Consider the following 13,779-nt stretch of genomic DNA (forward strand, 5'->3'; position numbering starts at 1 on the left):
TGAAACCTACCAGACATCCACTAAGAGATTGCTGACCTCATCCAGGACTTGTAACTAACAAGAGCCACAAAGCTAGTTATTGTGAAAGATTGGTTGGGAATATAACCTGAGGCCCCTTTTCTATTCCAAAAGACTCGCTAATTCAGATTCTCATTTATTGTAGCCATTTAGCTTCCAAGTGCATCATGTGCCGGGGGGGTTTCAGAGGTTTGAAAAGGAAAGACCTTAATGGAACCTATTTGTTGCAATAATATGCTGTGCAGAGCAAAAACGATGATGTCTGGGTCAGATATAGAGGGGCAAGGTGCGAAAAGCTGTTGGAGGTACAGAGATGCTGAAATTCAACTGATTATTGGTTGAAATTCCTTACATTTCTAAATGGGAACAGCCAGACAGGATGTGCTCCTTGTCACTTTTAGCAACCTTTAAAAAAACATTTCTTTGCATCTTGTGTCTCCAAACTTTTGCAGTATTAAAGGAGATCTTTAAAGCTGTGACAGCAACAATGCATTTTTATCAGTATATTTAATGAACACTTTATATTGTTTTATGTAAAGTGGTATATAAGCAGCATATAAATATTGCACAATAAATCTGGAATCTACGGGACCATAGGTTCACCGAGGACTGGAGTAAATTTGTAGATTATTTGAAAAGTATATACGATGAACAAACAACGTTTGTCGGTTTGCAAGAAGTTCTGTGAAGGAGAATATTAGAAATATTGTAAAAAAGGGAGTAGGGAGGGGGAAGGTTTTCTAAAAGGCAATATTAAATTAGGAAATGCGTAAGAAAGAATTAAAACGGAGGATTCGCAGGAGAGCTGAGGGAAGTCCAAAAGAATGTATTTGTGAAAAATTTTGTTATGTGTTTTTATAATTTCGTATTGTAAAATGAATATATATATATATATATTGCTCAATAGATGAAGGAGAAAGAAAATAAACCCAAATATTTTTCTGACCCCTGCATCCCATGAACTTGCCAGAAGTGAAGCCACAGGGGAGGATCATGAGCCTTGAATGCAGAAGGTCCCGGGTTCAATCCCAGGTGGGACTGGGAGGAACCCCATCTGAAATTCTGGAGAGCAGCTGCCAGTCAGTGTAGACAACACTGAGCTGGATGGACCGAGGGCAGTTTCCTTGTTCCTGTGTTCCATACTATTGATCTGGATATTATCTTGCACCTACCTCTCCTTACATATAAAACCTCACCCAGATGAGAGATCATGGCAGAACATAGACTCACAGAATTGCAGAGTTAGAAGGGACCCTGAGAGTCATCTAGTCAAACTCCCTGACATGCAGGAATATTTTTCCCAACACTGGGCTCAAACCCACAATCCTGAGATTAAGAGTTTCATATTCTACCAACTGAGGCTTTATATCCCAGTCTTTCATTGGCTTGGGAAAAAGGCAGGCAGAGAAGCATGTTGCAAGATGTCTAATCAGAAACAGAACAATATAACCAACCTATGGAGGTAATTGGGTTTTGAAAGGGATACATTTTAACTTGACCTTTTACCTGACAATATAAAGCTGCTTTTAAATGAGAGCTTTTTGAAGTGCCTTCCTTTGATTAAGATACTGGGTAACAGAGACAACAAGTTTAAGATAAGACATTAGAATCCTGAAACCAAGGCAGAACAGCAACCCAATACTTTGCACACTAAAAGGCACAGTTACAGATAGGTAGCCGTGTTGGTCTGCCATAGTCAAAACAAAACAAAAAAATTCCTTCCAGTAGCACCTTAAAGACCAACTAAGTCAGTTCTTGGTATGAGCTTTCGTGTGCATGCACACTTCTTCAGATACACTCAAAAGGCACAGCTTAAGAAAAAACATTAACAGAGAGTTAATTTTCTGCATGGTGATTACACTTTAGATTCAATATTTGAATATTGATTTTTGGCAAGCCTATCATTTTAATATTGTTAAATAACATTATTTTGATTGTTGCTTCTAATTATTCCTTTCTTTCAAATAATTTTATTGATTTTGCAATAATATATATTAAATGAATTCAAAGAATTCCATGCAGTCTTCCTTAGAAGTTTCAATGTTATTGAGCAAGTGATATAGCTTTCTTCCAAAAATATTTTATTTTTCAATTTCTCTATAATAAAGAGGTGTTTTTTTAAAGGGAAAACAAATTACCAACAACCTCTCCCCCTGGCAGCCTCTTGAACTGACACACACAGACACATGTTTACGTTTTCCGTTAAAAAGATTTTCTGGTGCACACTATTGTTGGTGTTCAGTCATCAAACTCAACCTTTCCGTATCACATAAAAACAGGGAATTATTGCAAAAAATATTACATTTTCCATATTGTTCAATAAACACTACAACCCCCCAAGAGCGTTAGCTACCCCTCGTTACATGTTCACCTTTGCCACCTAACTGTGATTCCACTTTTTTTTTTAATGCCAAAATGAGGCAGTAGCTAGGAAGCTCAGAGACATTCCAAGAGTCTCAATAACAAACTAATAACAGTGAGAAAATCCACTTACATCAACGACAAAGATCTTCTGGGAGTCATCCAAAAATTGGACCTTCAGATGCAGCATCCTTGAGCAGGCAGCTGAGCAGTTGGCAAGATCTTGACACTCTGGGATGCAAGCGGCGGCGGGGGGGGGGGCTTGCTCCTGATTCATACAGGATTTCAGTCTCTGCAGGAGGGCAAGTGCTGGCAACTGGAGCATAAGCAGGAAAGGGAAGGTGTAGAAGGTAGACACCAACGCCACCATCACAATCGCCAGGCAGCTAAAAGGGTTTCTTTTGTTTGCAGCTTTCCTGAGTTTCTGAAATGCTAAGAGACTAGTATTAAGCTAAGAAGTAAGAAACTGCATTTCTCTAGAGATGCTCTGGGTTTGAACCAGTCCTCATTGCTCCATAAACAACTGAAGCACGAGGAGCATCCACTTGCCAGACTCAGAATTTCAGAGAGTTCAGCACCTGCAGCTTGGACCTATATGAACTTGTTTTATTTTTGTTTTTTACCATGAGAACTAGAGATTTTTTTAAAAGATTAGAGATGGGGAACCAGTGGAACCTCCAGCTATAAGTGGACTTCAACTCCAACCACCCATAACTCTTGGTCATGCCAGCTGGGCCTTCAGTGATCCATTCTTCCATCAGAATCTAGTTGATGACCCAGCATATAGCAACGTAGGAAAGGACTGCAGTTATCCATGGGCTTACAGGTACTGGTTATTTACAAGAGAGGAGTACTTTGTGTAAGTGGAGCCATGTTGAAGTCTTCTGCTTTTCTCTTCCTGCTTTCGCCCTTATGAAGCCAAATCCCTACATGACTTCTAAACCAGGTGGTTGTCTGAACAGATCTGCCCCACACTGATGTATGTTTAACAGCCTGAGTGGCTGCAGTCTTGTCTCAACAACACAAACGTTATCTTCATCCTTCTGATGAGCGTGTCATCCTCAATCACACCAAATTTAACTTCTCTTTGCTGGAGAAAGTGAATATTTGCAGCTTTTCCCTTCAAAGAACTCATAGAAGGAACCATCAGAGACTGGATGCATACAGGCAAGGGCAAAAGACACAAGGCACAAGGTTTTAAAAAGTAACCTTGGACCACATGTGTGCCAGATTTCTCTCTGTTGTGCACTTACATCTTAACCATTTTTATCAGGCAGCATTTATGGGGCTGGCTTTACAAAGACAGTTGGATGGGGAAATGTGTGACCCTGTTCCTTGAAATGAGGGTGTTTTGCCCATAACATCCAAGGAATAACTGCTGCCAGTCCGTGTGTAAAGAATGCAGAGTTAGAGGGGTCTTTCCTAACAGAAGACAGCTTTCTAAGTTCCTGAAGGTGGAATATTTTAATTATTTTTTTCTGGAACAGGTTGCTTTGCAAGGCAACTGTGCCTTTGGTCAGTGGAAGAGACATTTATTTGCTTTAAAAGAGCACCATCTCCTGGTTATTTTTACCAAGCTGTCAGATTTTCAGTTTCGTGTTGTGTATGCGAGGCAGCCTTGCACTCCTCTGGGCTTGCAGTCCCTTTAAATCCCAGTCCTCCTGCAGATAGGTAAAGGTAAAGGTACCCCTGCCCGCACGGGCCAGTCTTGACAGACTCTGGGGTTGTGCGCCCATCTCACTTAAGAGGCCAGGGGCCAGCGCTGTCCGGAGACACTTCCGGGTCACGTGGCCAGCGTGACATCGCTGCTCTGGCGAGCCAGAGCCGCACACGGAAACGCCGTTTACCTTCCCGCCGGAACGGTACCTATTTATCCACTTGCGCTTTGACGTGCTTTCGAACTGCTAGGTTGGCAGGCGCTGGGACCGAGCAACGGGAGCGCACCCCGCCGCGGGGATTCGAACCACCGACCTTTCGATCGGCAAGCCCTAGGCGCTGAGGCTTTTACCCACAGCGCCACCCGCGTCCCTCCTCCTGCAGATGCTGGCTTCTAAATGAAGCTTCTCTGAATTAGCAGTGGACTAACTCACACGCAGAAGGGAACAAGTGGCTCTCCTTAAAGCATTCAGTGCTCTTAAGTTTTATGTTGAAATAAAGCAGCTCTCAGAAGAGAGTCTAGCACCACCAGCCAATTAACATGAGCCTTGAACAAAATACAAGAGGACAGGTCTCTGCCTCCATTGGGCTTACAAAATTCAGCCCCGGGAGGCAAAATGGAGAAGGCAGAGGGAGGCAGATGGGTGAATGGGAGGTGAGCTAAGTAAGCCTGAGAAAGTGACCAGTCCAAGGCCACCCAGGGAACAACATAACTGAGTGGGGATTTGAGTTTAACCCTCACGGTGCTACAGTTCCCAGCAACCCTTAAAAACCAGTTCCCAAGATTCTTTGGGGGAAGCCATGTGCTTTAAATGTGTGGCGTGGTACACAGCCCCAGCTGAACACTCTTGATGGTCCTACCGAAAGGGATGCATATGCTTCCCTGTCCCACCTCTTGGTGGCAACGGCCTGTAGCTCAGCGGCAAAACATTTGCTCTGCATGCTGTAGTCACAGGTTTGATCCCTGACATCTCCCATGGGGTTTGGAGAGACTCCTGCCTGAAACCCTGGAGAGATGCTGCCAGTCAGTGCTGACAACACTGAGCTGGTCAGACCAAGGGCCTGACCTGGTATTTTGTACCACATCATGCACTTTGCATTATCCCACCCTACCAAATATCACATGCAGCTGAGGGCAAGTTAAGAAAAGCAGTTGTTGGATGCTTGCATTTGAGAAAAGTAAGCATCCAACAACTGCTTTTCTTACTTTTCTTTTTCTGCTTTTCTTTTTCTGTAGCTCAGCGGCAAAACATTTGCTCTGCATGCTGTAGTCACAGGTTTGATCCCTGACATCTCCCATGGGGTTTGGAGAGACTCCTGCTTGAAACCCTGGAGAGATGCTGCCAGTCAGTGCTGACAACACTGAGCTGGTCAGACCAAGGGCCTGACCTGGTATTTTGTACCACATCATGCACTTTGCATTATCCCACCCTACCAAATATCACATGCAGCTGAGGGCAAGTTAAGAAAAGCAGTTGTTGGATGCTTGCATTTGAGAAAAGTAAGCATCCAACAACTGCTTTTCTTACTTTTCTTTTTCTGCTTTTCTTTTTCTGTAGCTCAGCGGCAAAACATTTGCTCTGCATGCTGTAGTCACAGGTTTGATCCCTGACATCTCCCATGGGGTTTGGAGAGACTCCTGCTTGAAACCCTGGAGAGATGCTGCCAGTCAGTGCTGACAACACTGAGCTGGTCAGACCAAGGGCCTGACCTGGTATTTTGTACCACATCATGCACTTTGCATTATCCCACCCTACCAAATATCACATGCAGCTGAGGGCAAGTTAAGAAAAGCAGTTGTTGGATGCTTGCATTTGAGAAAAGTTCACTGGTGTTGTTTCCCATTGGGTGTGGCCCTTTGTGCTTAGTCATGCTGAGAGCCCATTGTGTGACGCAGATGACGGACTGGATTTCACAGTGAGCAGTCCTCACCCAGCCATGAGGCACACTGGGCAAGACCTTGAAGCAGCCACACTCTCTCAACCGGAGTTAACGATAATGTGTCTGTGTACTTTGCATGAGGGCCCACTTTCCCATGGCGGAAGAGCAAGACAAACATGTTTTTTTAAAAAGCAATTAAAAATATATAATTTCCTCTTTGCTGTAATTTGCTCTGATCTTGCGCAACTTCTGGCACTGCCACCTCCCTGACCGTGGCCTTGTGGCAGGCACGGACCATGCCTTGAGCTGGATCTGTAGAGGAGGAAGTGGTTGAGCTCATGTCTGAGCGGAAACAGTTCCCTTTGCTGCATAAGATGTGCAATTTTGCCACTCACACCCTGGCTTGTGTGCTTTAAAAACAGGCAAAGGAAAGGCACTCTGGCTGTGTTCAGAGATACCTTTTTGCATAACTACATTTGCGACTGGATTTTTTTTAATCGTAACAAGGAAGGATGCGGCCAAACACGAAAAAAAATTAAAATGGTACAAAAGAAACCCCATAAGACTGCAAGAGGCACAAAGCAAGGTTAGTAGCTCTTTCCTGAACCTCAAGCCCAAAGGAGAGCTCATGGGAGCAGCAGCGGAGCTTCATGCTCTGACACCGGGGTGGGGGTGGGGAGCAGGTGGGGCAGGGCTGGCGTGTGTCCTGGGGGCGTGGCATGTCGCCTGCAGGGCGTGGCACCCAGCGCGGGCAGCTGCAATGGTACCCCACCAGGATCGTGCTGCTGGGGGCAATATGCCCCCCCACTCCTCTTCCTCTGCCAGTGCATGGGAGTGGTTGGATGCAGGGATACCAAAGAAGGATGTCAGAAAAGCCAGTGTTGCATTCTAGTGCTTTATTAAAACAAAGGTGCAGACTCACAGCACTAGCCTTGACAGACATAGGATAGACACCACAGTTAGCAGGTGGCTTTTCCGCACCTGATTAGGGCATAGGTGGCAAATACCCAAGTCTTACCATCAGCTGCCCTTTCTGGGCTCAGAGCCCAGCACTCCAAGCCCACAGACAAGGAGAACATCAAAGCAAGCCCATTAGCATATATCAAAGCAAGGAAATATAAGCATATATGAGCTCATTGTTATAACCAGTACAAATTAATTGTGGGGTTATCTTGACTAGCAAGATGGTGACTGCAGAGCTTCCGGAACAGTTCACCTTGGGTTCAACACATGCTCGGCTCAACATCGAGTAAAGAGCCACAAGTTCATGTCACTTCAGGAGAGTGAGCTGAAGTCCATTCCAAAAGGTCGGTCATTAGATGGGATGTATCCTTTAGGTTTACATAAGAAATAGACTGAAACCAAAGCTCTGAAAAATAGTCTTTGTGTTTCTCTCTTGGCCTGCCTACATTCCTGGCTTAATTTATTGTTTAACGCCCATTGTTCAGAGATACTTTTTAAAAACGCCACCCTGCATTTGTCAGAAGAGTTGGTTCTAGTTCCTACTTCATGGAAGGGTTTCAGAGGTATTTGTCCTGTAACAGAAAAGTACTATGTTGCTAAGCTTTTTGCCCAAAAACAAGTGCTAGCAGCCTTTTTAAAAACAGTATGTCAGAATAGAACACTTAACCAGTGTTGAGCATTCCTGTAGTTGAACACACCTCAAGCCTCTATTTGAAATTAAGAAAATGAATATTTTCTAAAAATATAATCAATATACTTCACCACTACACCTTTTATAGTAATACAAGATTAGCTTGCTATTTCATCCTTGAGTCTTTATTACCCTCTATTAACTGTTCTAAGGTTTTGAGCAACATTTTAAATAATTTAATATTTGGATTAAGATGCAAAATCTCAGTTTTATTAACTACATATGCCTATAAGCACTATACATTTTTTAATGCAACCTGCTAGTGAAATGGTTCAGATGTGGCAAACTTGGTTTTGCACTGTTATTAGTCTGAACCAGAAACAGCCCATTAAAGACTCATTGCTGAATCCAACCCAGAACGAAACGACAAAAACCATCTAATCCAGGGGTTAGCCACCTAAACCGCACTAAACCAAGACAGCACAGCACGGGGACTCGCTTCCGTGGCGCCGGAGATCGCACATGCAATCCGGCCCACAGAAGGATCTCCACTGGAGTGAACCGGCACAGGTGAGGTAAACCTTACTGACCCCTGACCTAATCTTCTTGAAGATCATCTAGTTCAGCCCCTTCTGAAGGCAGGGTGCAACCACAGCAGCCTGACAGAAGGCTGTTCATCCTGTGCATAAATACATCTAAGTGAAGGAAAGCCCATTACCTCTGAGACAGTCTGTTCCACCACTGAACACTTCTTAACATTAGAAAGCTTCCAGCTAATTCCACACACACCCCTGCCAAAGTTCCCACCTCTTGGTTCCCTTCCAGCCTTCTGGGGGAAGAGAGGACACCCCTACTCCAGCAGAAAACTCCTTCAGGTATTTGAAGACAGCTATCATGTCTCCCTTTAACTTCCCCTTAAGAGTTCTTTCCATTAGTTCTTTCCTCATAGAACTTGGCTGCCACACCATCTGGACCAATGTCCAGGATCATCTTGAATTGTGGTGCTGTGTTCCATGGTATTACCCATCTCCACATTTAATCCACAATCCCTCTATACCTTCATCCAAGTCAAACAACACATTTCTCTCCAGGCTGACACAGAGATGTCATGGAAGAGCTCTTGTTCAGTGCAGTTCTTCAACCAGTTAATCCTTACCAATTCTATCACCCAGTAGATAAATGATAGATAGATAAGAGAATGGTGTTTGTTTCATCTTTCTAGGTACCTATTTTCATTTCACCAACTTTTCAACAAGAGCATCATAGGCCTTATCAAATGCTTTGCTGAAGTCAGGATATAGAAATCTATTATCTACCACACTACAAACTCCAATAAAGAAAAAAGGATAAATGCTGGTCTAGTATGACTTACTCTAAATCAGTGGTTCACAAACCTTTTGCGGTTGCCACCCCCTTGATTCCATTAAATTCCCAGTGCCCCCTATCCTATCTGTCAAAACCATTATCCAAATGGCAGTTTGCAGGACCCACTAGGGAAGTTAACAATAAAATTCAAAGCATTAACAATTAATTGCACATTTATTCAAAATCCAATTAAATCTATAGTTTAATTAATTCAACCAAGGTGATGAACTTGACCCAGTGCCCCCAGCTTTGCAAAGCCTGAGTTTTTTTTACACCTAACTGCTGACATCAAGCAGACCAGGTTGTGGTTTCTCACATCTGCCTCCTCAATTCTCTCTATTTCCCTCACCTTGTTGGGGAAAAAAGACATTTGCCCATCTCCAGTATTCCGGCAGACACTTTGGAACAGGCATGGGGAATATTTGGCCCTTCTCCTGCTGAATTGGCCATGCTTGCTGGGGCTGAAGGGCCAGGGGTTCTTCACATCTGCTTTAGAATATGGTGTGTATGTACACACACACACACACACACACACACACACACGAATCACAGATTCTTAGGAAGCTGAATTTTGCACTCTGGCTCATGTATAATGACATGTGCCCCTGCACACAGCTGCAAATATATGGTACATACCAACTACCTCATTCTAGAAACCCAGCCACTTCCCCTAGCATAGATATTACCAAGACAAACAACAGTGATGCAGTTTTGGTAATTAATACAGGTATCTATTTTATTTAAAAAAGTTACAAACAGGTGGACTGTAGGGTCGTCTTACAAAATAATGAATGAATGAAATCCAGGGGGGGGGTAATAGGTGGTTTTTAGTTTACAATGCATTAGATCATAGTTCTAAGTTTTGCATTCACTAATTTTTCCAGGTTTTACTTTTTCACCAATAAAAGGTACAGCACACTGGTTAAGTTCAGGTTTCCTTTTAGGTACTTTTCACACATATCACGGCTCTCAGCTGTGTCCATGCAAAAGGTCACAATTGTACCCAGGGGGGTATTTCTCTCCCAAAAAATAGCTGCATTCACGGACCCTGGCCAGTTGCTCTGGGGGGAGAGGAGCAGGGCCTCAACACACACCGTGCAAACAACAGAAAAGGTGGCTAAGGGAGACAATAATTATTTCAGAATTATCTTGTGTTCTGCTGCACTTTTGGTTTGGGAGACCTCTGAGAATGGCCTTTGTTTGGAGAGTCCCACTGCAGTGATTTGAACACCCAAGAGAGATGCTGGAGGGTCAAAGGAAGCTTTGCCCTCAACAAGCCCTGATGAAGCTAAAAGGGGGCTTAAGAGACAACTTTTTCAATTAACAAAGAGACCCAGGAGGCAGGCCTGGGGGTCCTGCAGATATGCACCTTGCGTTATCAGCTACTTCCACAAAGCTACTCCTCACTGCAACCCAAGAGGAAGCCTCAGCTAAACATTTGGTCCCTTATTCCAATTTGCAGTGAGGAAAATGACACTGGGCATACGTTTTGCCATTCCTGGTAATATACCAACTGCTGATGTCAGTTAAGAATTTTAAATCACATTTTAACAAATGATCAATTAAGAAACAAAAGGGAAAGGGTTTGGTGGCAATGCAAGGTTTCTGCCCTCTTAGGAAATTAGGTCATTTGGATCCTCTGTTCCCTTGGCACTACTAACATGTTACCATATAAATATACTTTGAGAACAGCCTTCAGTTTTGAAGTCTTTCATTAAAGTGCAAACCTAACATTAATTTCTAGTAACCCCATTGCAAATTTGGTAACCTGAAGCTTTAAACTTAAAACTGATTTTTTTCTCAATAGGGTTCAAATGAGACTAAACATGCAGAATGCTGGTGCCTCTTTTTGAAGTTATAGTTGCCTCATATCTCAGGCTAGTACTTAATTGCAAGAATTCATTGTCAACAGGTTATTGGCTTTTATAGGACAAGCCAGTATTTATCAAGCATGTTCAAATTAATTAAGCTAGGCTCTTAAACCTACAATTTGATACAGGTAAATGAGCCACAGTTATTCAGACTGTGGGGAGGAAAAGGCGGTTTCTCAAATCACTGCTGGAAAAAACTCCTACCTCAATACTTCAACTATTTATATACTTTTCATTCTGCTTAATACCTGTGTTGCTGTTCTAAGTTTTCAAGTATCCAGACAAGATAGTTTAAATCAGGTAAACTCTGCAGAAGGCAATGGCTGTGTATGCAATTGTGCATGGAGCTTATGCTCAACACTCTTGCCCGCTGTGCCAGCTCAGAGTACTGGAAACCAGGGGAGTGGGCAGGAAATAAGCAAAACATTATTAGGAGAGAAACAGTATTTTAAGAACTAGAAATTTTTTTTTGTTTTTGCTTTTGATGTCATCTTAATCCTGTCAGGCAAACCCAAGGTAGCTTTTGCTTTTGAAGAAAAGCCCCGTGGGCAACTCATTATTCTTTGCCGAGAAATACAGTATCAGAAATTGAAAAATGTCCTGGTGATTTAACATGAATGCTGCATCAGTTTAAAAGGGGGAAAACAAACAAACTCTGAATACCATGTGATAAGAAGGAAAACACATACAAAGTGCTGGTCAGCTCAAGACCCAGTCCAATAACTTCTTATCTTCATGTAAGCCCAATGACCAGCCACCGCAGCTGCTGGCGAAATGGGATGTTAAAAACATCCGTACAATATGACTCATATCTATGACACCATCACATGTAAACAGAACATTTTGAAATTTCAACCAGTGACATTTTGGAGGAGAAGAAAACTTTCTTTTTGCAAATCAAGCACGGATGTGAGGTAATATACAGAAGTAACCACTTGTTTAAGGCTCACTTTTATTCTCCATTAAAACTTTCACTTAAAAAGGCATTGAGTAGGTAATACTGAGTTTAAAATTTAATAAATACAAGTTCTGGAAATCAATTAAAGAAATCAAAACATATTTTTAAAATGAACTTTTGCATATTAGCCATTAATAGGAATTTAGAAAGCTATTTTAAAAAGAACGAGAAGGACTGAGAGATAAAGAACAGATTTCAGAATGTGTGGTAAACATGCTAAGCGTTTGTCGCAGGCCTACGGATGTCCATGGCCGCCGCTGACCTTTTTGCACCCACGCCTGGAAATGTGCTCTAAAGAGAGAGACAGGATTTAGCAAGGCTCAGTTCTGCAGCCTGGGCTGAAAGGGTTTCTCCAAAGCAGCATCTGTGCAAATTCCTCTGAGTTTTTATCTGCAGTTAAGACAAAGAGCAAATCAAAGGCAGGCTCGGCTCTTTCAGGATACAGACCAGTGATTGGGCCAGGGGCCAGCCTATCCTTGTATTAAACAGACTCCACTACTTTGGTGCAACAGCCCACACCCACTGTTTCTGGGCATACCTTACCCCCAAGGTAGTTGAGATTCAGTCAGGCCCTTTCGCCTTGTCCTCTGCAGCTCCCCCACCATATCAAGCACACAAGGCTCCTTTACATTCCCTTTTCTCATGCTTCATTTGAGTGCACAAATTTTCTCCTGACATGTAAGCCAATTTCATCATCAAGGCCAGGATTCTGCAATACTGTGAGTGGCACAGAGAAAGCAGGCGGTGATGCTTTTCAGACAGTGTTACACCTGGCAAAGTAGAATTTGCAAATGGCATCCCTCAGCAAGGAAGGCAGTCCACCCCCCAGCCCCCAACAGCCTGACTTAACAGAAGAGAGACAGACCACTGGTATTTCACTGGAAGCACACACACCCCTTTAAGAGTGTAAGTTTCAGACCAGGGCAAAGGAGAGGCTGCACAATGTCACTGGTGTTATTCCATTTGCAGCAACTGATGTGAGTTTCAACACAAACTTTTAAACTGTGAAACACAGCAACCACCCTGGAATATTTAAATGACAGCTGACACATCAGACTGTTTTCGTAACCTCTTGCCTCTTTTGAGCCAAAAGGCAGCTTCAAATCATGCAGAAGCGCAGTAGGAATCAGCAGTGGCACTCTTCCGCCTCTTCAGATGCTTCTATTATTAAAGTGATTTGCATGACAGGGAATATGCTTAGAGCAGCTTGCGCAAGGACTCTGGGGTCTGATCAACCTCAGTAGGCCCATATCCCCATTCCTTTTAGACAGCCATCTTTATACCCAAAGCCAGGCAGCAAGAGGAAAGTCTCAAGAGAAGACTTGCTGCCTCTGGAGTGGTTCTCCTAGGACTAGGCTGGGTGCTTCGCTGGACTCCAGCTCCCATCAGCCCAAGGCAGCCTGGCCAATGGTCAGGAATGATGGCAGCTGCAGTCCAGCAAAATCTGGAAGTTACCAGGAAAGATGGAAAACCAGGAAACAGATGCTGAGGCAAGTACCTCAGGCCAGCCTCCCTCCTTACACACGGGGCTAAATGAGGCAGCCCGATGGCTGCCATCAACTTGCATCTCCACCTCATTTTCTGCGCTAGTCTGCATCCTGCTGGTGCGCTCATGAGGTTCCAAAAAACTATCAGTACTAACTATGAACTATCAGTAGCCTGTGCACCTTGTTAATCTAGTTACTAGGCACTGTTGCAAATAATGTGGTTTTGCCACTTATTTCCCACCTCACCAACTACCATTACACTTTTGAATAGCCTGTATGATCACATAAGAAGGCACTGAGGTCCATTCTGCTGGTACCCAATGCAAGCACTTTAGGGCCTAACAATGGCTCTCCACCAAAAGGCAGGTGTACGCTTCAAGGCAAGTTAACTGAGGTGCTTCTGTGCATTCACATGATCCTCATTCAACTGGGGCAAGTTAACAATTATTTTCTGGGCAAACTTGAGAGGGGCAGAATGCGAGCACTGCAAACAGAGGGCAGCAGCTTCAACCCTTTGCTACTCTGGCTAAAAGGCTTTTGAAAGGCCAGTCTCTGTGCAAGACTATGGGGAGCCATCAGCAATTGCTA

General features: G+C 43.5%; 2 protein-coding genes across 3 annotated transcripts in view; one reads left to right on the forward strand and one right to left on the reverse strand.

The window, feature by feature from the left end:
* The window catches only part of FRMD7 (FERM domain containing 7), a 35,367-nt gene extending 32,752 nt beyond the window's left edge, over positions 1 to 2,615 (reverse strand). For both annotated transcript variants that reach the window (XM_081896952.1, XM_081896951.1), the window contains exon 1: positions 2,513 to 2,615. In XM_081896952.1, the coding sequence (XP_081753078.1) occupies positions 2,513 to 2,569 (57 nt within the window). In that variant the 5' untranslated portion in view covers positions 2,570 to 2,615. The remainder of the gene's footprint in view (positions 1 to 2,512) is intronic.
* IL13RA1 (interleukin 13 receptor subunit alpha 1) overlaps positions 1 to 13,779 on the forward strand; it is a 439,968-nt gene that overhangs the window by 140,739 nt on the left and 285,450 nt on the right. The window lies entirely within an intron of this gene.

Source organism: Podarcis melisellensis (assembly GCF_964234715.1).
Source record: "Podarcis melisellensis genome assembly, chromosome: Z".
Taxonomy (NCBI): Eukaryota; Metazoa; Chordata; class Lepidosauria; order Squamata; family Lacertidae; genus Podarcis; species Podarcis melisellensis.